This window comes from Aspergillus affinis (genome assembly GCF_023601865.1).
Source record: "Aspergillus affinis strain CMG 70 chromosome Unknown NODE_4_length_623078_cov_86_301200, whole genome shotgun sequence".
NCBI classification, from domain to species: domain Eukaryota; kingdom Fungi; phylum Ascomycota; class Eurotiomycetes; order Eurotiales; family Aspergillaceae; genus Aspergillus; species Aspergillus affinis.
Window position 1 is genome coordinate 367,354 of NW_026515785.1, and position 25,476 is coordinate 392,829.

The window sequence follows — 25,476 nt, forward strand, 5'->3', positions numbered from 1 at the left end:
AGAGTTCTTTGGCCCACGGTTCCTTCATTCCATTCCTTCCCTATCGGAGATAGCACGTCTGTAGTATACTCTACTTATCTCCTTGGCAGTATCGCTTTTCGATCTGGTGAGTCGATCAGTCCTTGCCTTCTTATTTCCTTAAGGCCCCTCGCTCTTTGCTCTCTTATCTTTGATCCTTTGCGCTCGAGATTCAGCGGTCTCCCCAGCTTCGGGCAATTGCTGCTTGGCTCATAACCGAAACAATGGTGATGCTAACATTTGGGCGTTTCCTCAGTCGACCCTATCCGCATCGCCGTGACGGTCCTACGCTTTTTGTCTTCCAACAGAAACTCATCATGGAGGACGGTGGCTCCGACCAAAAGCTCCCGGTGCGAAATGACTCGCCTTTACTGCACGCGGCCGCAGGCGACGATGACCTATCCGATGTGGACGTGCTCACAGACTCTGACAACTACTATTCACCACCTGCCTCACCAGGAAGGTTGTCCCGGAGCCCTTCGTTCTCGTACCAAGATGATTGGGAGACCTTTCCATCCCTTGACCAGCTGTCGGTCTTTGACTTGCTCGATAATCTTTCCCTTTCGCAACGGCTCGAAAAGCTTCAGCAAACGATCAATGCGCAGAAAGAGAAAGTGCGCAAACAACGCGAGAAACTGAAATATACTTCTATAAATGCAAAGGATCGCGTCGTGGGCGAATGGAAAAAGCGGGTTCCCACGGCCGACGAGCGCCTGGACAAGTATCGCCGGCGGATGAAGGTCGGGGTTGAACGCTTGGGCAAGCAATGGAACGAAGCGGCCACAGTCACTCTGCGTGAAAAGGTATCATTCATTGCCGGTGTCCTCAACATCTTCATCAGTGGCTATCTCATCGGTGCCCACCCCGAATATTTCTACATCTGGTTCAGCGCGCAGCTGGCGTACTTCATGCCCATTCGGTATTACCGATATCACAAGAAGGGGTATCATTACTTCTTGGCCGACTTGTGCTACTTTGCCAATGTGCTTTGTTTGTTGAGTCTCTGGGTCTTTCCCGGATCGCCGAGACTCTTTATTAGCACATTCTGCCTGGTGTTCGGGAATAATGCGGTTGCAATTGCCATGTGGCGGAACTCCATGGTATTCCATAGCATGGATAAGGTTGTGAGGTATGGCACATTCATCTTGAACAATTCTGAACTGTCGACCAACTAACCTGGGTTGCAGCCTTTTCATTCACATCATGCCTCCGATGACCTTGCATTGTCTTGTTCACCTCACCTCGGCCGAAACACTGAAGGATAGATTCCCCGCCGTGTATAGCATCAAGTTTAGTGACCCTGGGTCTCCAGAGCACTTTTCTCTTCTCTCTATGATGGGCTGGGCGACCGTACCGTACATTGTCTGGCAGCTTGCCTATCATTGCTTCATCACTGTCCGTCGAGCAGAGCAGATCGCTGCTGGACGGCCGACCAGCTTCACCTGGCTTCGCAAATCCTACTCGAAAGCCTGGATTGGCAAAATCGTGCTTAGCCTTCCGGAGTCACTACAGGCTCCCGCGTTCATGCTGATCCAATACCTCTACGCGATGCTGACTATGATCCCTTGTCCGCTGTGGCTGTGGTACCGGTGGGCCAGTGGGATCTTCTTGACCTGTTTGTTCGTTTTGAGCATCCATAACGGCGCAACCTATTATATCGATGTATTTGGCAAACGATTCCAGAAAGAATTGGAAGAACTGAAGAAGGATGTTGCACGCTGGCAATCGTCACCCGAAAACAACGCCACGGTCGCTGGGCTCGATGAGAAAGCTACAACAGGAGAGCAAGCTTCGAAAGGCATGGTATCCGACCAGTCCGGTATTGACAAGATTCCTCCTCTTGACTCCGGCGCTGCCTCGACGGGCGTGCAAGAACCGAACTCCGCGGGCGACTCATCGATTCGTGAAAGGAAATAATGACCAACTTGACTTTTTGGACGCTCTTTTTATTTAAAGCCACTCAGTATTTTCTTTCGCTGGAGCTTTTTGCATGTTCTCGCCCCCTGTCCTTTTCACTTGGCTCAAATCATTCAACTGCGTTGATACCCAACCTTACCACTAGTCGTTCTTTGTTTTCGCGTCTGGAGATTCTGGTTTTTGGTCTGTTAGGTAAATATATTTTGGTGTTAATATGATTATATAGACTGAATGTGGTTGCTGGACAATGCGATATCTTGTTATTTTATGTGACTGTTCAGCTATCAATAACAACAATAAAGCCTGTCAAAATTGCTCCGAAATAGTCTACGCAGACAAGAAAGCTTGGCGCTGTTATCTCCGGCGGCGACGGGCCGCAAATGCCGAAGCCGGTCAGATCACGTGCAGGGCCACCTCTTTCCTCACAGTCCTTCGGAGAGCGACAGCGGCGAGCTGTGACCATCATTCCGAAGGTCAATCTTTAATCTTTTTTTTTTTTCCATCTTGTGTCTTGGTCCCCTGGGGTCTTTCAGATCTAGTTTTATTTCTACCGCTAAATAGTGGTTCTTTCTCTATCTTTTCGCTCGCTTTCCCGAGCACCTCCTATCCAGTCATCCGCCATGTCCGTTTCGATGAGATCGGCCAGAGTTGTGCGCAACAACTCGGCCTTACGGTCGAGTTTGGTTGGTAAGTGACCAGATTCCGTTCACTCTATAGACCTGAAAGCTCGAGCATATTTTGCTTTCGTTGATCAATGCGGATGGCTAACATGGGATTTCTCTACGCAGCCCGGCCGCGCTTTTCCGGGGCATTGGGCGCCTCTACAGCCGCAAACCTTCGTTTAAACGGCCGGGGTCTTCCATCGCAGGTGTCAGCTATCGCACTTTTAGTTTCTCAGCGTGGCTATGCCACGGAGCAGTCCACCTCTTCATCTTCCGACAATTTGCCACCTCCAGGATTCAACGCAGAACAGGCCAAGAAGCCTCTCTCGCCCGAAGCCGCGCAACGAGCAAGCGCCAATACCACTCAGCAGGTTGCTACTAAAGGCGAGTCGGCAGTTACTAACACAAACAACACGGGCGAGGTCGCAGTGGCCAAGTCCGCGGAGGATGGCAAAAAGGTTGGAGAAGAGAAAAAGGAGCAGAAGAAATTGACAATCGGACAAAAGATCAAGAAGGAAGTCCAGCACTACTGGGATGGTACTAAGCTTCTTGCGACAGAGGTGAAGATCAGCTCAAGGCTGGCATTGAAAATGGCCGGAGGGTACGAGCTCAGTCGTCGTGAACACCGTCAGGTTAGTCAATTGCCGCGCATTTGATTGGCTCCGGTACATGCTAACTGCTTTTGTCATTTAGTTGCAAAGAACCGTCAAGGACCTCGGTCGCCTAGTGCCATTTTCTATGTTCATCATTATCCCCTTTGCCGAATTGCTCCTTCCCGTTGCCCTTAAGCTTTTCCCCAACCTGCTGCCCAGCACCTACGAGGGCCAGAAGGCCCGTGAAACCAAGGCGCTGAGTCTCAGTTCGACGCGGAAAGAGGTTTCTGGCTTCTTGAAGGACACACTGAAAGAAAGCGGTCTTCCTGTGACGGCTGCGACCGTCAAGAACGAGGAGTTCACCGAATTCTTCAAGAAGATCCGGACTACGGGAGAAACGCCGTCGACCGAGGATGTCATCAAGGTCTGCAAGATCTTCAAGGATGATTTGACCCTAGACAACCTGTCCCGTCCCCAGCTTGTCGGTATCTGCAAGTATATGAACCTCAACTCCTTCGGAACCGACGCCATGCTCAGATACAACATTCGACACCGTATGCGCCAGATCAAGCGCGATGACCGCGCCATCTTCTACGAAGGAGTGGCGTCGCTTTCGGTTCCTGAGCTGCAGATGGCCTGCGCCTCCCGCGGCATTCGCACCCACGGTGTTTCTCCCGCTCGCTTGCGTGAGGATCTCTCTATGTGGCTGGACCTTCGTCTCAAGCAGGGCGTCCCGTCCACGCTCCTGGTTCTCAGCAATGCGTACGTCTACGCGCAGGGGGGCAAGGAGGCGGAAATGTCATCCCAGATCGACTCCCTCCAGTCTGTTCTGTCCAGCATTCCTGAGGAGTTGTTCCACGAAATCGAGCTAGAGGTGCACAATGCCGAGGGTGCCGCCACGAACAAGCAGCGTCTCGAGGTTATCAAGGAACAGCAAGAACTCATTGAGGAAGAAAACGAACAGAACAGCGAGAATGAAGAGAAGGGTATGTCGGCGCCCAAGGACATCGAGGACATTGACGACAAGGAGGACACGATCGAGGCCAAGTACGAGAAGCAGTCCGACGAGGCGGTTGAGGCCGTCAAGGAGGGTGACAAGGTTGAGGCTTCGCCGACCGAAAAGAAGGAGACTCCTTCTCAGTAATTTTTCCTTTGCGACATGGTTGTGCTATAGACTATTTTCTCTCCCCCCTTTCTCCCTTTCTTGACTTGTCTTAGTGTTGATACGATAGATTTCTTTATAACTCTTCTCTGACGGATTGCGGCTACTGGCTACTTCCTGGGCTGATGATTTCCTGTTTACTACTATATTTGCTCTTCTCATGTTTCTGATTTGTGGTGCATCAACCCGGCTGATACTTCGAAGTTTGGCCGAAGTTTGGACAATTTCCCGGCGTGATATGTTTTTGGGTGGTGCGATTATTGTGTATTATGATAGTAGGGAGGACCTGAAAACCAAATAGAACCCATTATTTTGAATCTCGAATGCAAGCGTTGATTGATCAACTACCAGTATCTTATTATCATACAATAATTGTGTCGAGCACCGGTGAATAATCATCGGCCCCGGCTGGGATTGATCTAACCTCGGCAATCGACCCGATCACCACTTCGGATCTACCACAATGCATCACCAACGCCGTCTTCCATCGGAACACCGCCATGCGGAGCCCACGACTTCTTTCGCTCCTATCGATCAACCGCAGCTTCAGTACCCAACGTTCCTCTAGCCTGGCGCAGAAAATGCCGCGGTTAAACCCAACCTCTCAGGTACTGATCTGAAGCTCCTCTTTTTGGCATATGATATCGTCGCATGCCCGTCATCCTCGATGTTTCATGCAATGCACCAATGGAGATCACCACAGCACATCGGCTAATTTCATTTGCAGAAAGCAATCGATCGGCTGAGAGCGTATCAGCCCCCGGCGACCAGCTATGATCTGGTGCCGTTGTCGCGCCGAGCGGCTGTTCTCATCTTGCTCTATGCCGACTCGAAGGGCGACCTTCGGGTGGTTCTGACCATGCGAGCGAAAACCCTGAGCTCATGTATGTTGGTTTGACTCGATAGCGTCGCTCTGGTGGAATGGATCGGATGACGATAAAACCCGCAGCTAGCAAGTAGCTAACGTCTCCATGCAGATGCCGGTCAAGCGGCCTTCCCTGGAGGTAAGCTACGTCCTCAGCTGTTCCCAAGGTTCCCGAGATGACGTGATCCCAATCACCGTGCGAGAACACCAAGAACCCAATGACTGTGAGATTGACACAAAGAAATCCAGGAAGGGCGGACTCGGTCGAAGAAACACCGTTCCAGACCGCGCGTCGCGAGGCACATGAGGAAATCAGCCTAGCGGACATCGGACAGACCCTACCGCATCCTTTCTCCGTCGAGCATCTCTGCGAGTTCCCTGCCAACCTAGCTCGCACGGAACTGGTCGTTCGACCGTGCGTGGCGCTCTTGCATTCCTATGACGAGACGACGAACTCCAACGCCGACCCGGAGGTGTCGTTGATTCCGAAACTGGATGCGCGCGAAGTCGCGGCCGTGTTCACAGCGCCGTTTAGTAATTTTCTAAGCATGAGGGACGAGGAAGAATGGGTGGTGGGAGACCGGAGTAGCAATCATGTGAAGCCGGAGGACTGGTACCAAGGGGCGTGGACGGAGTGGCACCAGTCGAATTGGCGGATGCACCAGTTCTTTGTGCCGATTCGGCCGGAAGCGGTGGTGAAGCCGCGGGCCAGGACGAGGTCTGAGTATCTGAAAGTGGCGTTTAGTGAGCTGGAGGAGAAGGAGAAGGCTGGCGAGGTGGTCCGGTATCGCGTTTGGGGCATGACGGCTCGTATGTTGGTGGACGTGGCCCGGGTGGCATATGAGCGGGAACCAGCGTTCGAGCACAGTAGCCACCTTGGGGATGAGGAGATGATTGCGAGGCTGCGGCGTCTGGGACGATTGAGTCCGATTCGGAGGTCGGGCGATGTGCTGACGAGAGAGGACATGGAGAAGGCAGCGAAGTTGAGCTAACATCGATACCCAGGTTGAACTAGGATATACTATGAGTGATTTAGTTGGATGGTGTCTATATGCTTGATATACCCTAGGTATCTCAATCCACAGTTATTAGACCTGTTTGAACGTTGATAATAGCAAGCAACCCATAGAACGATGGAATCTTGCTTTCATTCTACTTCTACCCAGAAACATATCAAACCCTCCCCAAGCATCCAAATCATACAATCATACCAATCTCAACTCCGTATACCCATCTCCCCATCCCGGCAACCCCGAAACACCAAAAGCCCTTGCATACGGACGCTGAAATTCCTCGGCAAATAAACGGGCCTCAATTACCCCGAACGGCATTCAGCTTCAGCCTACTTTGCCCTCCCTCCACCACAGACCCTGAAGACAGACAAGGACATGCCACCAATCAACCCATATCATCCCTGACCCATTTGGCTGACCGCGATATGTATCATGACAAACATTTCCCAGCAGGCGTAGCCTTTTGGGCCCAGGTCACGGTCCCCGAACCAATCAGGCCGGATCTATACGGGTCCGGTCTGACAGCCTCGTGGCATGAGGTGGCTGAAGGGCCATAGTCCGGACTTATTTTATTTCTGTTCGGCTCTTTGGATATCTATATCTTGGGATTTTCCATGGAGATGATAACTTTATTTACGCTTTGGGGGATGACACGGGTTGGGAGTGAGATTTGGGCGCGGATGGGGTAGCTATCGCATGGGTGACTGACTGTTTCAGAATTTGAGATTCGGAATAAGCAACGATATAGGTAGTTTTTTTAGCAGTTCTGGATACTATACTTTCTTTTGAATTGTTCGGGGTTTCTTGAGCCATTGCTCCCAGGTGTAGTGCACCTTCCATGAATATCTACTGCGATCCGCCTCAATGCAGACAGCAATACGGAGTAACGCCTCCCGGCATGAGTCCGTAAACCACAGTCATAGCCATAACAATAAACACAGCGATAAACAAAGCCAGCATCATGCCCTATCCCAACTTCCGGCCCAAATAAGCGATGTCAAACCCACGAAACTCAAACTCGCCACCGACCAACTACCTGGTCGATTCTTAACTCTCGGGATGTCCGACAAACCCCAAGACCAAGTCCCATGGATAAGACCACGCCAGATAAGTCAATCGCATTATTGTGCGGCTCCCCCTCATTCGTATTACTCCACGAGGCCCCGGAATGCCCCATCTCAAGTCGAGAATTTAGAGCCATTCGCTGGCATTCTCCATCCACGGCTTGCGCCGATTGGACTGAAGGACATTCAAGTTTCCAACGACGCCAGCCACGGTTTTTTTTGCGATCGGATCATCCAGTCGCTGCCCGAGACTGTGGTCAAGAGGGTTGATGGCCGATTCAGTGGCCTAGACTAGTCTACTTTGCTTGGTGGGCTTTACCCAAGTGGGTAAGGTAAACTGACTATGTACATATTATGATTTAGCCAGATCGGACGGGGACGAGTCCCTGGCTGACTGCCGCTTGCAATCCTTCCTGTTTTTCCCTTCGGCCGGTACTCCCAAGGGGACGGACGGACCCGGGGAACGATTCAAGGAACGAGTGAACTGAATGATTCAGTCGCCCTTTGACTAGTGGCGAGTCTAGATCCAGAACGGTATCTGTCAGTGTCAACTAGATAGATCCGAACTAACTAAAGAGACCTTATTTCCTTTTGTTTTTTCTTTCGAGAGTGGGGATGGAACACATCGCGTGGTATAGATCTGATCTAGATAGACTTGCACTGTCGATGCGAACGACGGAGTTACTCTACGAAGCGACCTCGCTGCAGTGGAATCTCTGCAGTGGAATACCTGTCACTCTATGTACGTAGATAGCCCGTCTACTTTCTTAGGTTGCCTGTCTGCCTGCATCTGCAACGTGCACAATGTAAGTAATGGGCATGACAGGGAGTGGCCACCCGAGAGGGGGGGTCCGAGAGAGGTTTCCGGTAGTCTGGGACCTAAGTTCCAGGGATGGTGCGTTATAGAGTTTCCTTCTATTTTTTTTTTTTTTCTTCTTACAGTAGAATCTCTACTTTTTGAAAAGGGCTTGATTAATTAATTCCCTTTCATGCTGACGGACAACACGTTGGGAGGAGAAAAGGGAGAGAGGAGGGGAAGGGGGAAAGCCGAGAGTGAGATTGGATTCAAGTGGGGGCAAATTGTCCTGAACCTGGACTGGGGATGGTCTAGCTCAGACGAACTACGGTAGAAAAACGAGAAAGACTTGTCCGGACTGGGCTAGACCTGGTTCGACTATTCACCACTACGAGTAAGATTAGGTAGCTCTGGAAGTAAGTAGGTAAGGTCAATAGGACCTTAAGTAGATAAACTACTCTAGATAGGCTATAAGCAGGTACCAGAGTCCGGGCATGGAGGAGGCGAGAAATACGCCCCCACTCAGACCAGAGGATCGAGGGTTCGGGTCGAGGCTATCGAGATTCTAGCCTCATGGACTGCCAATTTTTTGCCATGTGGTTTGCATTCGTGCAGCATCGACGATGGCCCGGAGTCCGAGTCCGTACGTGGCTGTCCCGTACCTGCCGCTGAACTTGTGCTTCCTTGCTTGCTCGTTATTATTCACTCCGTCGATAGTTCCTGAACGGGACTGAGCGAAAAAGAAAGAAATAGAATGAGAGAGAGAGCTGAAGGGTGGATAGCGATGGCCAATGTGGCGTCGAGGTACTGCTAGTCTGCGAACACTCTTAATTAATGCTTCGGGCTTCACTTTACACAATTGTTTGCTTGCGCGTTGCTTGCGAAACTTGTCGGGTGTACGGAGTACAGGTGCACCGTAGATCCTGTACACAAGGATGGATAGAGGTAGATACTGGAAAGGTAAGAAGTGACTCGGCGAACGGCGCCTCGCTACCAAGTTCCAGATCTTGCTTAGGGTTGACGATGGTGGCACTCATCGGGGTCTGGCCATGGATGATGCACTTCTGACGCCAGAGGAATGTTGCAGGAGAATTTGCCCCTGGCGAGAGATGATGTGAAAGAAGAATTTCCCAAACATAGAGAATAAAATGTAAATTGAATTAATAGAATAAAAATGAGATCAAATGGTTCACCGCTAGAAACAGAATGTGACGGATCCGAACTGCACGCCATTTCCCAAGCCCCAAAAAGTCTTCTGGTCGCGTTGTCAATTCGGCCGGACGGCTTTCCTTTCCCCGTGCAGGAATCAATCTTTGTCCTTTCCACCGTACGGTGTAATTCTTGCACATCGGCCGCATAAGGCAACCAAGCGAGAATAAGAATTTAGCAGGGTCATGGCGACCAGGATTATCGCATTTCTTTGTTCCTGCGAAGATGGCCATCCCGCGCAATCAATCAATCAATCAATCGCAGTTGATTCATCATTGTTCCTTCGCTATTCTGGGAGCTGACGGGGGCTCCACTTTTTGCGCTCTGATCTGCCCCAGGGAAATTCCATGGAATCATAAAGCACTACGGAGGACTAGACTAACGGAGTGTGGACTATGAACTGTCAATTGGCCCAGCTCCACTCTCTCATCAAGTTGTCCACGACAACCCGATGATTTGTTCAGCTCCAGACTACAGCCTGGTCGGTATCTACATCCCCATTCCACCGCGACACCTCTTCTCCTGGTGATTTAATTCAAAGGAGCCATTGGCGAGAGCAGGCGAAATTGCACCCACGATTTGCCATGTTTCAGAGATCCCTCCTCCCGAGGACGAACTCCTCCAGGGATGATTGCGATGGGCTGTTTTGGCACATCCCTTGCATGGAGGTGTGTCACTCGGCCGGTCCATGAGGTTATCGCCGCCCATGATGATGACGATCCTGCAGCCAAACTCTTCGTTTCTTTTTCCTGTCTCCATAGTCCATGCCCGTTCCGGCGGACGGCGAGCTCTGGCTCGGGTGGGTTTGGCATTATTTGTTTATTATTTATATGATCCATGATTTACGATTTTATATTTATTTTTTAGTTTTTATTATTTATCATTTATTATTTATTCTCTGAGCATTCATTTGTTGGGGGCCACCATCTCGGATCCCTCTCCCTCTCTCTCACTCACTCCTCTCTCTCTCGCAACTAACTAGGGGGAGACCCTCGTTTAGCTGCATGATCCACCCCTTTATATCACGTTATCGAGGCTTTCTTTGTCGTCGTCATTGATTGCTTCGGTTACCTTCTCTGCATTCTTTAAACGATGCGATTCCCGGGTCTTTGGCAGGACGAACGGATTCTGCAGGCCAGACTTAGGGCTCGAGCGACACTTGGCGGGGTCTTGTGATCGCAGCGGCCCAAAGAAAACGAGCAAAGGAAGACCAGGATCTGAAGTGCATCGCGATTCTTTATTTCTCGGATTCCTCTTCATATAATTGGATTGATTTCCTGGAAAATCCCAGCATTCCAATCGTGACACAAGGCTGTGAGTGGCCGCAGCACTCTGCCTTTTTTTTTTTTATCGTTTCAATCGTCGCCGTCGTCTCGTCGGCCGTTTTTTTTTATTTGTCCCTCGTTCTCTTTCCCCTCTTCTCGTTTTCTTTTCTCTCCTTCTCTCCTCTTTTCCTCCTTCCTTTCCTTTCTCTACTCTCCTTCTTCCCATCTCCTCAATTCCCTGTCCCCCGGGGGGAAGGGTTCTTAGATATTCCCCCCGCGTATTGTTCGGGAATCCCTTTCGACGATACCTTCTATATCCATCCCATATAGTCCTTCCAACATGCCGTCGCCAACGTCCTTTGCCGTATCCCGGCAGGCTCCCCCCGTCAGGCCATCTCGCTCCCTCGAGGGCATGGAGCGGGTCATCCCGCCCGTATCGCCTGCTCGTCCTTCGCTCAAGCTGGACAAGCCTCTTCCCGATCTGCCCTTGAAGCCGTTGCCGGCGACCCCGTCGATGGAAGTCTCGACGGCATGGAGTGACGACAGCAGCCTCGCCGACAGCTTCGAGAGTCGACGCCCCTCAAATGCATCGACCGTCAGCTATCCGGTCGTCGTTCGGTCACCCTCCGACGATCTGGCCGAACTAGTCGACCATACCTCGGCCTCCAATCTAGATCGTTCGTCACCCATCGAGCCCTTCGCCAAACCTCGTCCGGCACCCTTGGCTTTCGCACCCGTATCCCAGGACCCATATGCCAGCTCTCAGCCCTGGACTCCCAATCGCTCGCGTCCCAATCACTATTTCCGAGAGAAGAAGTGGGATTTCTTCCCGGAGCTGGCCATCCCGTCGGAGCTGCCACCGAAGTCTCCCAACCTTCCGTCCAAGCAACGGAAGAAAGATGCCAGCCGATTGAATCTGGGAACGTTCGACTTTACGAAGAAGGGAAATCGCTGGAATTGCGCCGAACGAGGTGGACTCACTCTAGCACATGACATGCGGAAGTCGATCCGGTCGTATGTCCAACGAAGGATCTCGAAGCACTCCGTCGATAAAGAGAAAGCAAAGCGGACACGACCCGCTACCGCCCCCTCTGAATACACGCAGAAATGCCACCCGACACCGCGAGTACCGTCGAGCAACTACTCCGACAATGAGAGCATCGTTTCCCCGGGGAACGGCGTCGATTCGGCTGAGAATCTGACACGACTATCCATATCAAGCATTTCTAGCTCCGACAGTCGGGGGAAGCCGCTGGAGCCGATCGCTTTCCATCGACGAAAACAACTGGCCGTACCTTTGTCACCGTATCAAAAGTATGGTGCAGCCATCTGGGAGAAATCAGGTCGCGAGAAGCGAATCAGCTACCGACAAAGCCAGAATGTGCGATTCCCGCGATATCACAAAAAGCCCTCATCTTCTATACCAGAGGGGATAACGAATGCCACGCCTCCATTATCACCACCACCGCGCTCACCGCTCCAACAGAACCCGCTGAAAGCCCTTCATGATGGAACGAGTCAAGTCCTAGTCGCAGCGAAGCAGAAGATGATCGGAGCTCGCGTGGATCGAAAACGTATGGAGTTGAAGTCACAAATCCGTCTAGTCGGACCGGTCAGTCCACCGAATTCCTTCGGACGCGATGGATTAGGTCCCTGGATCTAGTGAATGAATGAGTTTCTTTGTCTTCCTTTCATCCTGGATTGTTATTACTACTATTACTATTATTATCATAACCTCTTGATTTTTCTCTTCTTGTCCCGGTTGGCACTCTCGTTTTGCAAGCGCTTTTCTTCCCATCAAATATTATTCCGTCAATTCTCTTTTTTTTTTTTTTTTTTTTTTGCGCTCTCTCATCTCTTTTTGCATCTATCTTTGAGGTTTCAAGGCCGTGTGCGTTGGGCGTTATGGGAGCTGAAAGGACGGCTCCTCGGACGGATTGGTTCCGTCAGTGAATATTTATTTTTACAATATATCCAGGTCAATGGCGTGCATGATTATATAGTTTACTTTCTCACCAGAATGAATTTCTATCTATCTTTGACATTGAATCCTACACCGTGTACTCCGTAGAGATGTTGCCTTCGACCGAAGTAGATCATCCGAGTGCACCCCTGCGAGGAGATGCAGGCTTGCAAGGGCCGAGAGGGGCAGGATGTAACATTGTGACCGTTAGCCACTACTGTACGGTGTAAGTCGACATCATCTGATGGAAGAAGTCTGGGATTATTCCCGGATCTCCTGCATGCAAAACGGTGTGAATTGAAACTCCACCGATCAAATTCTCACGATCCCCCGCCTTGAAATGACTAAGTAAATCAGATCTCCGCAAACAACGTCACCTGCTCCCCCCTTCCGTTCCTGCATTCCTCCGCACTTCCAGCCTTCTCTTTCTTTCCCTCTTCTCCTCCTCCTTCCCCCCATTCCTCATTGAACCCACTTCTATCGCCATCCCCTTCAATCTCTCATCTGCTTGTTGATGCCATCATCGGGCCTACGCTTTACACACAGACCCATTCTAGCCCACCCCCGTACCCACCGCGCAACCATGGGTGGAGACGTGCTCCGACAAGCTCCAAGCTCTCTTCCCCGGACTCCGGCTCGCCCCGTTGGCCAGCGGATCAAGAGCATCTACACCGATCGGTTGAAACAATTCACCGAAACTGGCCAGTACAGCGGCCAGAACTTGATCTCGTAGGTTTTTATTTGTCTTTATTAATTCATCTCTTATCGATATTCATTCACTAACCCCAACTTAGGAAGCTCTTTGAAGCCACCAACTCCGACGAAGACCATGTCAAACTCGAGGTCTACTCTGTCCCCGACCTGCAGCGTCCCTCGTTCGAGGAGGCCACTTCCCACGAATTCAAGCCCACTCATATCGGCGCCTCCTTTGGTCCTAGTTGGTCTACACATTGGTTTCGCATCCGACTAGCCATCCCTGAGGATTTGCGCCGGAAGGAACGGCTGGAGTTCCATTGGGATGCCAACAATGAGGGATTGGTGTGGACGGAGGATGGCCGGCCGTTGCAGGGTCTTACGGGCGGAGGTGAGCGGATTGAGTGGGTGATCCCTGACGCCTGGCGCGATGGAAAGGAACATACGTTTTATATCGAGATGGCCTGCAATGGCATGTTTGGCAATGCCCCCGGAGGTGATTCGATCCAACCGCCGGCCCCAGATAAGTACTATACTCTTCATACGGCCCGCATCACTGCCATCAATGTTGAGGCGCGGGCTCTCTTTTACGATTTCTGGATTATTGGAGGTAGGTTTTATGCGCCTAAATGGGTCTGTTGAAGTACGGCTCACTGATGGGTAATGCAGATGCGGCTAGAGAGTTCCCCGGTGATGGCTGGGAGTCTCACGAGGCAAACATGGTCGGCAATGCCATCATGGATGCTTTCATTGCCGGAAATGGAAGCAATGAAGCGATCAAAGAGGCGCGCAAAATTGCCCAGAAGTATCTCGGGGGTAAAGTCGATTCATCCGATGTGTACAACACGGAGACGCAGCCGATTGTCTACGGTATTGGCCATTGCCATATCGATACGTGCTGGCTATGGCCTTGGGCCGAAACCAAGCGCAAGGTGGCCCGGTCCTGGTCGAATCAATGTGACCTGATGGATCGATACCCCGAGCACCGATTTACCTGCTCACAGGCACAGCAGTTCAAATGGTTGAAACAGTACTATCCTACCGTCTTTGACCGCGTAAAAGGCTGGGTGAAGAAAGGACACTTCCAGCCCATCGGCGGGAGCTGGGTCGAGCATGATACCAACTTGCCCAGCGGAGAATCGTTGGTCAGGCAGTTTCTCTACGGACAGCGGTTCTTTGAAAGCCACTTCGGAGAACGGTCCACAACTTTCTGGCTGCCAGATACATTTGGCTATTCCTCTCAAATTCCTCAGATCTGTCGCTTGGCGGGAATGAGTCGCTTCTTTACGCAGAAGCTCAGCTGGAACAACATTAACAACTTTCCCCATACGACTTTCCAATGGGTTTCCCTGGACGGCAGCCAGGTCATGTGTCATATGTCCCCTTCGGAGACATACACTGCCAGTGCTCACTTCGGTGATGTCAAGCGTAGCGTGACCCAGCACAAGTCGATGGACCAAGACAACACTTCACTCTTGGTGTTCGGAAAGGGGGATGGCGGTGGAGGGCCTACTTTCGAGCATCTCGAGAAGCTCCGCCGCTGCCGGGGTCTGAGTGACAAGGTGGGCCTACTCCCGCGTGTGAAGATGGGAGAGTCCGTGGACGACTTCTTTGAAGGGCTAGAAAAGAAAGCGGCGAACGGCACTGAATTCGCTACGTGGTATGGCGAGCTCTACTTTGAGCTTCACCGCGGTACATATACCACTCAAGCAAACAACAAGCGCAACAATCGCAAGGCTGAGTTCTTGCTGCGCGAGCTTGAATATCTGGCCACTCTTGCATCCATCACCAAGACTAGCCACTACGAATACCCTAAGAAAGATATCGACGACATGTGGGAGGGAACTCTCCTGTGCCAGTTCCATGACTGTCTTCCCGGAAGCTGTATTGAGATGTGCTACGATGACTCCGATCAGCTTTATGCAGAGATTTTCAAGACAGGGAAGAAGGCCAGGCGAGAAGCGCTCGAGGCCCTTGGATATGATCATACAGGCAGTGGCCAGACTCTTCAGGCAATCAATACCCTGCCTTGGCGCCGCTCTGAGATAGTCCGAATCCCCAATGAGTTCATTGCCTCGACGGGTTCGAAATTTGCCCTCGTCACTGGTGAAACTGGGCCTATCGAGTGTAAACCCTCCGTCACGCGTCCGGCTTCTGCTGTGACAGCATCGGAGATCAGCCCTGGCACGTTCCGTCTTGAAAACTTCAAGCTGAGAGTTGATATCCACAATGGTGTGATCATCTCACTGTACGACGTCGAAGAAGACCGTGAGGTGATTGCCAAGGATGGCAAGGCTGGACAGCTGGTCATTTTTGACGATAAACCATTGTACTGGCAGGCCTGGGATGTGGAGGTCTTCCATCTGGAATCGAGGAAAGAATTACAATCCGGAAAGAGCAGCATTTCCGAGAAAGACCCCAACCGTGCCAGTGTCGTCACTGAAACCAAGATCAGTGACAAGAGCTGGGTTAAGACTACCATCAGCCTTGCCGCTGCCATAGAAGATCAGCCTTCGTACGTGGAGTTCCACAGCGAGGTCGAGTGGAAGGAAGATATGAAATTTCTCAAGGTTGAGTTCCCTGTTGACATTACCAACACGGAGGCATCTTATGAGACTCAGTATGGAATGATCAAGCGTCCAACTCACTACAACACGAGGTATATCCCCAAGTCAGCTCAACTACTCCCAATGAGTTATAACACTGATGTCATCTAGCTGGGATATGGCCAAGTTCGAAGTATGCTGTCATAAATGGGCCGACCTGTCCGAGAATGGGTACGGCGTGTCTGTCCTGAACGATTCGAAGTACGGTTTCGCAACCTGCGGTAACCTGATGCGCCTTTCTTTGCTTCGTGCACCGAAAGCACCCGATGCTCATGCCGATATGGGCCGCCATCACATCCGTTATGCTATCGTGCCGCATGCCGGTCCCCTTGATGCTCGTATTGTTCGGGCTGGATACAATTTCAATCACCCTCTGGTGCTGGAGCCAGCCACTGGTCTAGCAAACGCTAGCGTTTTCACATCTGTTTCCCTCGGTGGGTCACCGTCTCTCATCCTGGACGCGGTAAAACGCGGAGAAGATGATGAAGACGTGTCTCGGGACAATTTGCCTCGCCGTCCAGGTCAAAGCATCATCCTCCGCATCTACGAGTCTCTCGGCGGTAAAAGCCGGGGAACTATCCGCACCAAGCTCCCCGTTAAAGAGGTCTGGAAGTGTAATGTGCTTGAGGATAACGAGATCTCGCTGCCACTTTCTAAGAGAGACGACTCCATTGATGTTGACATCGAGCTGAGGGCATATGAAGTAGCTACTTACCGCTTGCAGCTGTAATCTCAGGATATTACCCCATTAGCTAGTACCCACCTGGCATGGATCGTATATATAACAGTAGCTCATTTTGCTATAATTTATTTTGATTTTTTTTTTTCTGACAAAATCGACTTGGTCTGATATGATCTATGATATAGGCTCGCAGAAATAAGACAAAGGATATCATGAGATAGGAAGAGAAACTGTACCCATATAATCATACACAAACACCAGAGAATATTATGGGAAAACAAAACGCCCTAGATACCCAGCCCCCAGACAAACAAAATTCCAGGCCCTTTTTTTACTCCCAAAAACAGTTCAGGCAAATCGCTCAATCCCTCCCATAGCTGATCTTCAACCGCTTCGTGGGCGGCTTATCTCCGCCGTCCTCATCCTCGTCATTCTTGCTATCCTTGTTACTTCCGCTGTTGTTATTGCTGGACTTCTTCTTGTTCTTGGACGATGATCCCCCTTTCACGCTGCCGGATGCTGAGCCCGTCTCGCCGTTCGGTTTCCCCGTGGATCCGTTATATGTGGACGTTGGCGTCGGTGCATGCGAGGGCGTCGTTTGGGATGAGGAGGGCGTAGAGTCCTATAGCAAACCATAGTAAGCTTCGCAGTTTCATACACAGCGAGAAAAGACAAAAATAAGAACAGGAGAGCGAAGGAGAGAAACATACACGCATAAACCCCGCCGAGCTTCTCGAAAACACACGATCCGCGTCCGTCACCTGGGCCTTGCGTCTTGTGCCGCCGCCGCCACCGCCGCCGCCGCCCACGCTACCGGAGAACGAGAGCGAGGTCGCGCTGACCCCCGTGTTCGAGGAGCCCTTGATGTAGTTGTCGAATCCTTTGATGATGTTTCCGGCGGTGGTTTCTTCGAGGTAGGATTGTTCGAAGCGGAAGATTTGGTCTTCGAGTTGGGCCTTTTGGTTTGAGAGGGGTTGGTTGGTTAGCTTTGTTCGTCCTTGTGGTATGTGGTTTTGGCGATGACTGAGGGGGGATGGTTTCAATGTGAATGTACTGAATGCGCGAAGGTATGTCATTGGGAAGAAAGACATCCATCGTCGCATCCTGTCGTATCTCCGAGGCGACGGATGGATGAAGTGGGACAGGCAGGCTGGCAGGCAGGAAGACTCACCATGCCCTTATCCATCAATCGCTTCCTCTGTAACGTGTCGCGTAGCTCGCGCCTCAATTTCTCGTAGTACGGAAGTCCGCGACTCCCGGTCTGATCTGCACTGCTGGCGGCGTTGGAGCCAGTACCTGTGCCGGTCACCGCGACGGAGGAATTCGTGCCCTGGATGTTGGGGTTGGGGATTGGAGGGGCGGATTCGCTCATTGTCGGTGTCTAAATGTCTTTATTTTCTCCTCTTGTCTTCTCGTGTCTGGTCGGGTCCGATCTGGTCTGCTTTAGTCTTTGGAAGATGGGTTGGCGGTTGCAGAGGTACTGGAAGTCGTGGGTGGGTGTTGGTTGGATTTCCGCATCTTATCGGGGTGTTTGTCTGGTTTGCATGATGGCGCAACCCGATCGTCTCTCATGCTCCTACTTCTACTCCTCCTACTTCTACTCCTCCTACTTCTCCTCCCTTTCATCCCCCGTTTTATCTCCCCCACTTGTATACAGCACTCTGAGAACACTTTTGTTTATCTATTCTCACATATTCTTGTCTATACTCTTGAAGCGCTGCATTCTTTTTTATTTTCCCGCGACCATAGACATTACTAGGCTCCTTGGCTTTCATCATGGATCACCACGCAATGCACCATGACATGGACATGGACCACGGCGGTCATGGTGGTCATGGGGATATGGATATGGGCGAAGGACAATGTAGTATGAATGTATGAAGTCTTCCCCAGATTTATCCTCCCCACATAAGATGGCACGCATCGTCAGAGTCGTATCTATGATTCTGGGTATGCTCGTGTGATGCTATCTACGGCGGTACTAATGAAACCCCGCTAGATGCTATTCACTTGGTCCAGCAAAGGCCTCTGCATCGTCTTCCGCCGGTGGCAAGTAACCGGGCTTGCGTCTCTTCTGGTCTCCTTGGTTGTGATCGTACTTTTGACGGCCGGGTACGAGGGCGTTCGTCAACTGACGAGGCGGTTTGAGGCGGCCCATGCAAGACGGTTGAATGCATTTTCGTCGTCTACTACGACCGGGGGTAAGTCTGTTTTTCATCTTGAATTTTCCATTTCCATGCTATGTATTATTTTAATTATTATGCTATGGTTGTATCGTAATGGGAACCCCATCGGAGGTCAAGACATCGCACCGGACTCGTGTCCAGTCTCGTTGACACCATCAAGGCAATGACTTCGCCGACGATTCTGCTCCGGATGGCCCCCTTCATCATCCAGCGACTCATCTTCCCGACGCGAGCTCACCGCTACTTGTAGGCAGCGACAATCGCCGGAGACTGGAGCAGAGGGGCAAGATCATCATGGCCCTTTTGTATGCCGTGCAGGTATTCTATAGCTTCTTTATCATGTGAGTGCTTCCGACCTGCCTTCTCCGCGTACTCGGCAGACCGCTCATAAGCCCTTCCCAGGTTACTCTTCATGACCTATAACGGCTGGGTTATGCTTTCCGTGGCGGTCGGTGCCTTCGTAGGATATCTGGTCTTCGGGGACAATACGTCGGCTTCTAAGACGGTGGCTTGTCATTAAGCGTTCGTATGCACTTTATGTTTGGAGATTGGTTTCCGGTATTTGAGTTTTCGAGACCCATGTTGAGCTTATGAAAGTTGCGCATCAAGACTGAACAGCGGAAGCCGGCGTGTGCTTTCTCATGATAGTATATTTTGCTTTTCTTCCACAATCTTATCCGAGAATCTTCCATTCACTCAGTCTCATGTCCATGCATGTCGCACGATTGGCCGCTTGAATTTCAGGGAACTTCCACGTCGCTTCCGTCGTCTCCGAAGCCAAAACTGAATCCTCCTCCTTCCGATGCGTCTGCGGCTCCTTCGCCATCCGGCTTTCCGTGGACAATTTCGTCCCATTTCCGTTTCTTGCCGTCATTTTTCTTTTGTAACTCTTCCTCGGCCTGTTCAAGGATAGTCGGGTGAGTCTCGCGCATCCGGTTGACAAATCGGTTGTATGGATCGTGCACGTCCTTTCGGAATCCAGACACCTGGTCGGCCTTGTTGGATAGGAAGTCCAACGCAGCGCCCAAATGAGCACGAGGGATAAAGTTCTGCGTGACCGCAATAGCCGGTTCGATGTTGACGACGAGATGCCACCACCCCGAAGGCACGTGCAAGATCTCGCCCTCCCCGCAGATGCCCTCGATGCAACCCGCGGTGCGTCGGGCTTCAGCGTGGAAGCCGAGCAGCCATTCCGCGATACTGAGCGGAGACGTCACCTCACTCTGGTCATCGGAGACGTAGACCCCGGGCGGCGGGGGCAGCTTGGACGACGAAGGGAACATGATCCAGTATTTCGAGCCTCGGACGACCGCATTCCAGGCGCTGGTGGCATTCGGATCCTTGTGAAAGGTACTCCCCGATCGCTCAGGTCCAATGATCAACCATTGTCGGTCCGGACGGTCGTTTCCTAGAACGGAGAAGAAGTCCTCTCCGAAACAGGGTGGCGGCCAGTACGTCGCCTCGGGTTCCTGGTCTAACGGACCGGCCTTGATCCCCATCTTGGACACGAACGCCCGGTCGAACAGATACAGGGGACTCTCATCCGAGTTATGATGCATGTAATCCACGTAGGTCTTGAAGGGCCAATCCACCGCCTCCGCACGGAACTCGACGTCGCCGTGTCGCGACAACAGCGACTCGACGGACCAATCTCGATAGGCCGGCCATTGTTTGACGGGTTCGGTCAGGATAAACGGGGTGTCGGTCCACTTCTCTTGAAACTCATCTGGAGATAGGTCCGGCAGCCGAGCGATCTGGTTTCTCGTCGGGATGTTGCGAACGAAGGGGTCCAAGGAGATGTGCGCGCAATAGAAGGGTCGGTGTAGGGCGTCGGAGTAGAGACTCGAGCAGTCCAGGATGGCGACCTTGGTCGGAGGCAAATTGAGATAAGTTGACCGCCACGTTCCTCTCCAGGCAAACGAAGGGGGAGGCGACCTGGCGTAGCGTTTAGTACGGCATGGAGCAAATCAACTACCTACGTGTTTAGGGGCCATTGCGCCCGCCGAGTACGTAGGTATAGTATAGCCAGGTACGAAGATGTCTTACTGGATGAAGAGCGCCTTCCACAGATCCTCCGCGCGCGTAAACGCATAGAAAGCCTTACACGTCCGTCCTATACTCAGCAGAGCCGGGCCATCCAGGCCCTCCAGCAACATCAAGATCAGTTCATCGGGCAGTAATTGGAACGTGCCAATGGCATTTCGGAGATTCTCCGTGGCAAGCAAAGCATTGCCACTGGGCTTCACGCCCATAGGATGGCCGGGGATTGTATCGTGTCCAGGGGCATCCTCTAGTAGGCCATGTTCCGAGTGGCTGTCGATGGAGGTGATGTCAGGCATGGCTTGGGCAGCCTCAGGCCAGGGCTTTCCCTTTTTGGTGGGGGGATCCTGATGACACGCACACACACTCTCTCTCTCTCAAAGAAGATGTCACCCACAGATGAGAGTCGCGGAGGTTGCCAGAGTCAAATCAGAGCGTCAACCAGAGCGACAAGTTCCATGCAATCCTTCAATCAGAAGAAACCAACAGCACAGCGACCGTCGGCGAGCATCCGGTCAACAACCCTACTCCGTATACAAATGGTCGATGGCAAAAAAAACCCCCACGAGGCGAATTCCGGTTAGCCCGCCTTGAAAGAGCAAGCGGTCAGGTCTGAGTGAGGGCAGAATGGGCGCCAAGAATCAATTTTTTCATCGGTTCCTTCCCCATTTCCAAAAACCCACACTTCGGTGAAACCAAACTTCCAGATTACCGACTGCTGCCCACGGACTAGTAGATTCCCTTAGAAAATTTTCTGACTGCTCGGACTAGTCAGCTTTTTTTTTTCCCGTCCTTTTTCTTGACTGTGATTTTCTGCCGCTGCGACCAACCCCCACTGGGAATCGTCTTGTCGCTAAGAAAAAAAACCTCTACAAACTTCTCACCCAAAACCCCACCATCTTTCTTTCCGGTCACAGGCACAACTCGCTCTGTGATCATTCTATCTTACAACCGCAATCATGGCTTCTAACGACAAGGGCTTGGAGGAGATCCCTGAGGGTATGCTCGTCTTCCCTTTTGTTCCCTGTTTTGTTCTGGATTTCGACTTTTTCTCCGTCTTGATTACCTTGTGGCGGTATTCTTGCCCAACGCCGGAGGGAAAGAGAAAAGAGAAAACTCGAGACAAACGCACCACACAAAGGCTTCAGATACAGTAACTAATGTCATTTTATCGCCAACAACAGGACAGATCGACTCTAACTACGATGAGATCACCGACTCTTTCGATTCCATGGACCTGAAGGCCGAGCTCCTTCGCGGTATGTGACTCCCCTCCAACGACAGTGCGGTCGGACTGGTGGAAAAGAAAATTTTGTACTGATAAGACTGTCTACAGGTATCTACGCCTATGGTTTCGAGCGTCCTTCCGCTATCCAGCAGCGTGCCATCATGCCCATCATCAAGGGTAGGTTTCTCTCTCTCGGGATTGATTACTCTGATAAGGAGTGATCAAGAGGGCGCCAGAGTTGAGACTAACGGCTTTGCCTCACAGGTAACGATGTCATTGCTCAGGCTCAGTCCGGTACTGGAAAGACTGCCACCTTCTCCATCTCCGCCCTCCAGAAGATCGACCCCAACCTCAAGGCCTGCCAGGCCCTGATTGTCGCTCCTACCCGTGAGTTGGCTCAGCAGATCCAGAAGGTCGTCGTCGCCATCGGTGACTTCATGGAGAACATCACCTGCCACGCCTGTATCGGTGGTACCGGTGTTCGTGAGGACATGAACACCCTCCGTGAGGGTCCTCAGGTCGTCGTCGGTACCCCCGGTCGTATCCAAGATATGATCCAGCGTCGTGCCCTCAAGACCGACCAGATGAAGCTCTTCATTCTCGACGAGGCTGATGAGATGTTGTCCGTAAGTGATCCCCTTGAAAAGTCCACCTGGCGCATGGATGCTAACGACGACTGCAGCGTGGTTTCACCGAGCAAATCTACGACATCTTCCAGCTCCTCCCCCAGTCCACCCAGGTCACCCTGCTGTCTGCCACCATGCCCCAGGATGTCCTTGAGGTGACCACCAAGTTCATGCGCGACCCCGTCCGTATCCTTGTCAAGAAGCAGGAACTCACCCTGGAGGGTATCAAGCAGTTCTACATTGCTGTTGAGAAGGAGGAGTGGAAGCTCGACACCCTGTCGGATCTCTACGAGACCGTCACCATCACCCAGGCTGTCATCTTCTGTAACACCCGCAGAAAGGTCGACTGGCTCACCGACAAGCTCACTGCCCGTGACTTCACTGTCTCCGCCATGCACGGTGACATGGAGCAGTCCCAGCGTGATATCATCATGAAGGAGTTCCGCTCCGGATCTTCTCGTGTCCTGATCGCCACCGATCTGCTGGCCCGTGGTATCGATGTCCAGCAGGTTTCCCTGGTCATCAACTACGATCTCCCCTCCAACCGTGAGAACTACATCCACCGTATCGGTCGTGGTGGTCGTTTCGGTCGTAAGGGTGTTGCCATTAACTTCGTCACCGCTGATGACGTCCGCATGATGCGTGAGATCGAGCAGTTCTACAGCACCCAGATTGAGGAGATGCCCATGAACGTTGCTGGTATGTCTTCAACTTTTTCGCTCCTTCATCCTTATTCACTGGCTAACCTTGATTCCTTGCAGACCTCATCTAAACTTCTCAATTCCGAGCCACCTTATGTCTCTCGATGCGGATTACGAATGCAGTTGCCAATCACGGACCAAGGGTAAGTTGCGGTGGAAAAGGCGTTCTAACATCATCGTTGCTTCTCTTGGCTAAGGAGAATCCTTCAAAAAGTGGCTTTCTGTATCTCCAGCATTTTTTCTTTTTACTGGCGGGGGTTATCGAGGAAAGGCTAGCATGGTGTTTTGACCCTAGTCAGGTTCTTGGTTCTCGCTAATGGTTTCCTTTGTTTGCTGTGCTTATGGAGATGCGTCATGTTTGTGCGAATGATTGCTGTAATTCATGGTTTCTCTGCCGGAATCGGTTTTCCTTTTTTTTTTTTTTTTTTACCCTTTTCCTATTACTATATTTCCTCCCATTTTGTACCTAGCTCGCTCTGGTTGGTTATGGATGTCTTTCATGCTGATCCAGAAGGTCGAGCAAAAAATGTGATTTGTTCGTTCCAAAACGCTGGTCTCGACACGATCTGGGTGGATGCAATGTGCCCATGACATTGGGATGGTGATGTACCTGCTTTTCAATACGATAGACAAGAGGGAATGCCATTTCATTTTGATTATTCACTCCTCGTAGGTCCATGTGTTTTATAGTCATGCCCTTTACTCGAATGATCGAGATGTATGAGGGTCCCCCTCCGCTTTCATCGTTCCTCCTTTTCCTCATCAACCACTTTGTCTCACCATCACACCCTCTACAATACCCATCTACATTTGTTTTCATACCTATCGATGGAGCCATCCCATCCACCAAACCCAAATCCTTCCTCTCTCCTCTGGGCGCACCAAATCCGCCGCGAACACATCCACCTCGTCCATCAGATCGACACGCTGAAGGCCGATCTCGCCGTCGCTACTGATACCATGAATGACCTGAGACATGACCTTGAGGCACTCACCAGCCAGGTCGAGGACACTAAACAATGTAATGCTCAAGTAGAGGGGACTCTTCTTCGATTGGAAGATCGGTTGAATGAACAATTACACACAATACTCGAGCGGATGAATGGCCTCGAGACGGAGAACGGGCTTCTGAAGACAAGGGTCGAGGTTCTTGAAGCTGAGCGTCAGCATGCAGGGGAGCACCGTGAGCGCGAATCAAGCGGCATAGTGTCCCAGAGGCAGAAAACGACGACGGCTCGACAGCCCACGGTCTTGAGAATCGCATGCGAGAACGGGGTGTTTAAGCGTGCACGGAGTCGTGGGTCGTTAGATTCGGATGCAAATACCGGTCAGTATACTCGGTTTAAGGACGGGTTTTCTTTAGTTTCGGTATGTCTGTTCTTTAAGTGGTCACTGATCTAGTCATCTAGGTGTAGACACCAAAGGATCGAAACCACTAACAGACTCGGAGATCCTCGCTCCCGACTCAATGCCTGCCAACGAGTCCTCGCCTCTTCCGCTCCTGCGTCCGCAGGACTTCGTACGCTCGCTCTCCGAAACAACCTTGACTTCTTCTTACGTCTCCAGAGACGGAGGGACGCATGACAACATAGTGCAGGCGCGAAGTGCTAATACCAATTCAAACCAGGGTGGAACAGGCCGGACTGATCCACTCACGAAGGAGAAGCGAAGCCGTCTTGCTGATTTCTGGACTAGCATCAGTTCTGTATACATGACCCGGCCGTACCGATTCCCCGAGAATTGCTACGTGCGTGGATTCGTGCGGTCGATCCAAGATACCGATACGAGGGTGTTGTTGGAGGCACGGTGTCGTGATACGGGATGTTGCTCGTGGGATGGGTTAAAGGCTCTGGTGCATGAGATTACCGGCGAGAGCGAGGATGATGCTGCAGTTGGTGAGCGTGCTATGCAGCCTGGGTCTGACATTCAACAGGCTACCACGGGGAATGGCAACCCGGCCAAGCCGACACTGAAGAGGAAGAGATACATTGCCATTGTGCCGCCTGACCAGGATGAACAGCTCGTGATTGATGCGTATGGGCGGGGATGGCCCGGTGTTTCATGACTAGACTAGTGTTAGTTTTTGTCAGTAGCTAGTATCTGCATAGAGATGAGCATTTGTCTATTGAATTTTGTTTCATTGCAAGGGTATGTATATACGTATATAACTCTATTTACTCACGCGCA

The 25,476-nt window shown here is 51.5% G+C and overlaps 10 protein-coding genes across 10 annotated transcripts; 8 read left to right on the top strand and 2 right to left on the bottom strand.

The window, feature by feature from the left end:
* Positions 1 to 242: 242 nt before the first annotated feature.
* Positions 243 to 1,935, top strand: KD926_008015 (glycerophosphocholine acyltransferase; the record flags this gene model as incomplete). Its single annotated transcript, XM_053103595.1, has 2 exons — positions 243 to 1,147; positions 1,206 to 1,935. The coding sequence occupies 2 exons, from the start codon at positions 243 to 245 to the stop codon at positions 1,933 to 1,935; spliced, it is 1,635 nt and encodes a 544-aa protein (XP_052960580.1).
* A 620-nt stretch (positions 1,936 to 2,555) lies between these two features.
* Positions 2,556 to 4,334, top strand: KD926_008016 (MRS7 family protein; the record flags this gene model as incomplete). Its single annotated transcript, XM_053103606.1, has 3 exons — positions 2,556 to 2,622; positions 2,724 to 3,229; positions 3,291 to 4,334. 3 exons carry the CDS (start codon positions 2,556 to 2,558, stop codon positions 4,332 to 4,334), a joined length of 1,617 nt encoding a protein of 538 aa, XP_052960581.1.
* A 518-nt stretch (positions 4,335 to 4,852) lies between these two features.
* On the top strand, positions 4,853 to 6,209 carry KD926_008017 (NUDIX hydrolase; the record flags this gene model as incomplete). Its single annotated transcript, XM_053103618.1, has 4 exons — positions 4,853 to 4,960; positions 5,080 to 5,236; positions 5,330 to 5,356; positions 5,467 to 6,209. 4 exons carry the CDS (start codon positions 4,853 to 4,855, stop codon positions 6,207 to 6,209), a joined length of 1,035 nt encoding a protein of 344 aa, XP_052960582.1.
* Positions 6,210 to 10,904: 4,695 nt separating this feature from the next.
* Positions 10,905 to 12,227, top strand: KD926_008018 (uncharacterized protein; the record flags this gene model as incomplete). Its single annotated transcript, XM_053103629.1, has 1 exon — positions 10,905 to 12,227. One exon carries the CDS (start codon positions 10,905 to 10,907, stop codon positions 12,225 to 12,227), a length of 1,323 nt encoding a protein of 440 aa, XP_052960583.1.
* An 883-nt stretch (positions 12,228 to 13,110) lies between these two features.
* On the top strand, positions 13,111 to 16,556 carry ams1 (alpha-mannosidase; the record flags this gene model as incomplete). Its single annotated transcript, XM_053103640.1, has 4 exons — positions 13,111 to 13,256; positions 13,322 to 13,830; positions 13,890 to 15,879; positions 15,938 to 16,556. The coding sequence occupies 4 exons, from the start codon at positions 13,111 to 13,113 to the stop codon at positions 16,554 to 16,556; spliced, it is 3,264 nt and encodes a 1,087-aa protein (XP_052960584.1).
* Positions 16,557 to 16,869: 313 nt separating this feature from the next.
* KD926_008020 (chromatin modification-related protein EAF6/MEAF6) lies at positions 16,870 to 17,880 on the bottom strand (the record flags this gene model as incomplete). Its single annotated transcript, XM_053103651.1, has 3 exons — positions 16,870 to 17,130; positions 17,219 to 17,464; positions 17,680 to 17,880. 3 exons carry the CDS (start codon positions 17,878 to 17,880, stop codon positions 16,870 to 16,872), a joined length of 708 nt encoding a protein of 235 aa, XP_052960585.1.
* Positions 17,881 to 18,284: 404 nt separating this feature from the next.
* Positions 18,285 to 19,214, top strand: KD926_008021 (low-affinity Cu transporter; the record flags this gene model as incomplete). The annotated part of the gene is made up of 4 exons (XM_053103662.1): positions 18,285 to 18,383; positions 18,508 to 18,709; positions 18,855 to 19,035; positions 19,097 to 19,214. The coding sequence occupies 4 exons, from the start codon at positions 18,285 to 18,287 to the stop codon at positions 19,212 to 19,214; spliced, it is 600 nt and encodes a 199-aa protein (XP_052960586.1).
* Positions 19,215 to 19,434: 220 nt separating this feature from the next.
* Positions 19,435 to 21,033, bottom strand: KD926_008022 (putative F-box and JmjC domain protein; the record flags this gene model as incomplete). Its single annotated transcript, XM_053103673.1, has 2 exons — positions 19,435 to 20,629; positions 20,741 to 21,033. The coding sequence occupies 2 exons, from the start codon at positions 21,031 to 21,033 to the stop codon at positions 19,435 to 19,437; spliced, it is 1,488 nt and encodes a 495-aa protein (XP_052960587.1).
* Positions 21,034 to 21,693: 660 nt separating this feature from the next.
* tif1 (putative eukaryotic translation initiation factor 4) lies at positions 21,694 to 23,360 on the top strand (the record flags this gene model as incomplete). Its single annotated transcript, XM_053103684.1, has 6 exons — positions 21,694 to 21,733; positions 21,919 to 21,993; positions 22,071 to 22,139; positions 22,227 to 22,588; positions 22,645 to 23,287; positions 23,350 to 23,360. The coding sequence occupies 6 exons, from the start codon at positions 21,694 to 21,696 to the stop codon at positions 23,358 to 23,360; spliced, it is 1,200 nt and encodes a 399-aa protein (XP_052960588.1).
* Positions 23,361 to 24,117: 757 nt separating this feature from the next.
* KD926_008024 (uncharacterized protein) lies at positions 24,118 to 25,354 on the top strand (the record flags this gene model as incomplete). Its single annotated transcript, XM_053103695.1, has 2 exons — positions 24,118 to 24,657; positions 24,740 to 25,354. The coding sequence occupies 2 exons, from the start codon at positions 24,118 to 24,120 to the stop codon at positions 25,352 to 25,354; spliced, it is 1,155 nt and encodes a 384-aa protein (XP_052960589.1).
* Between the last annotated feature and the right edge of the window lie 122 nt (positions 25,355 to 25,476).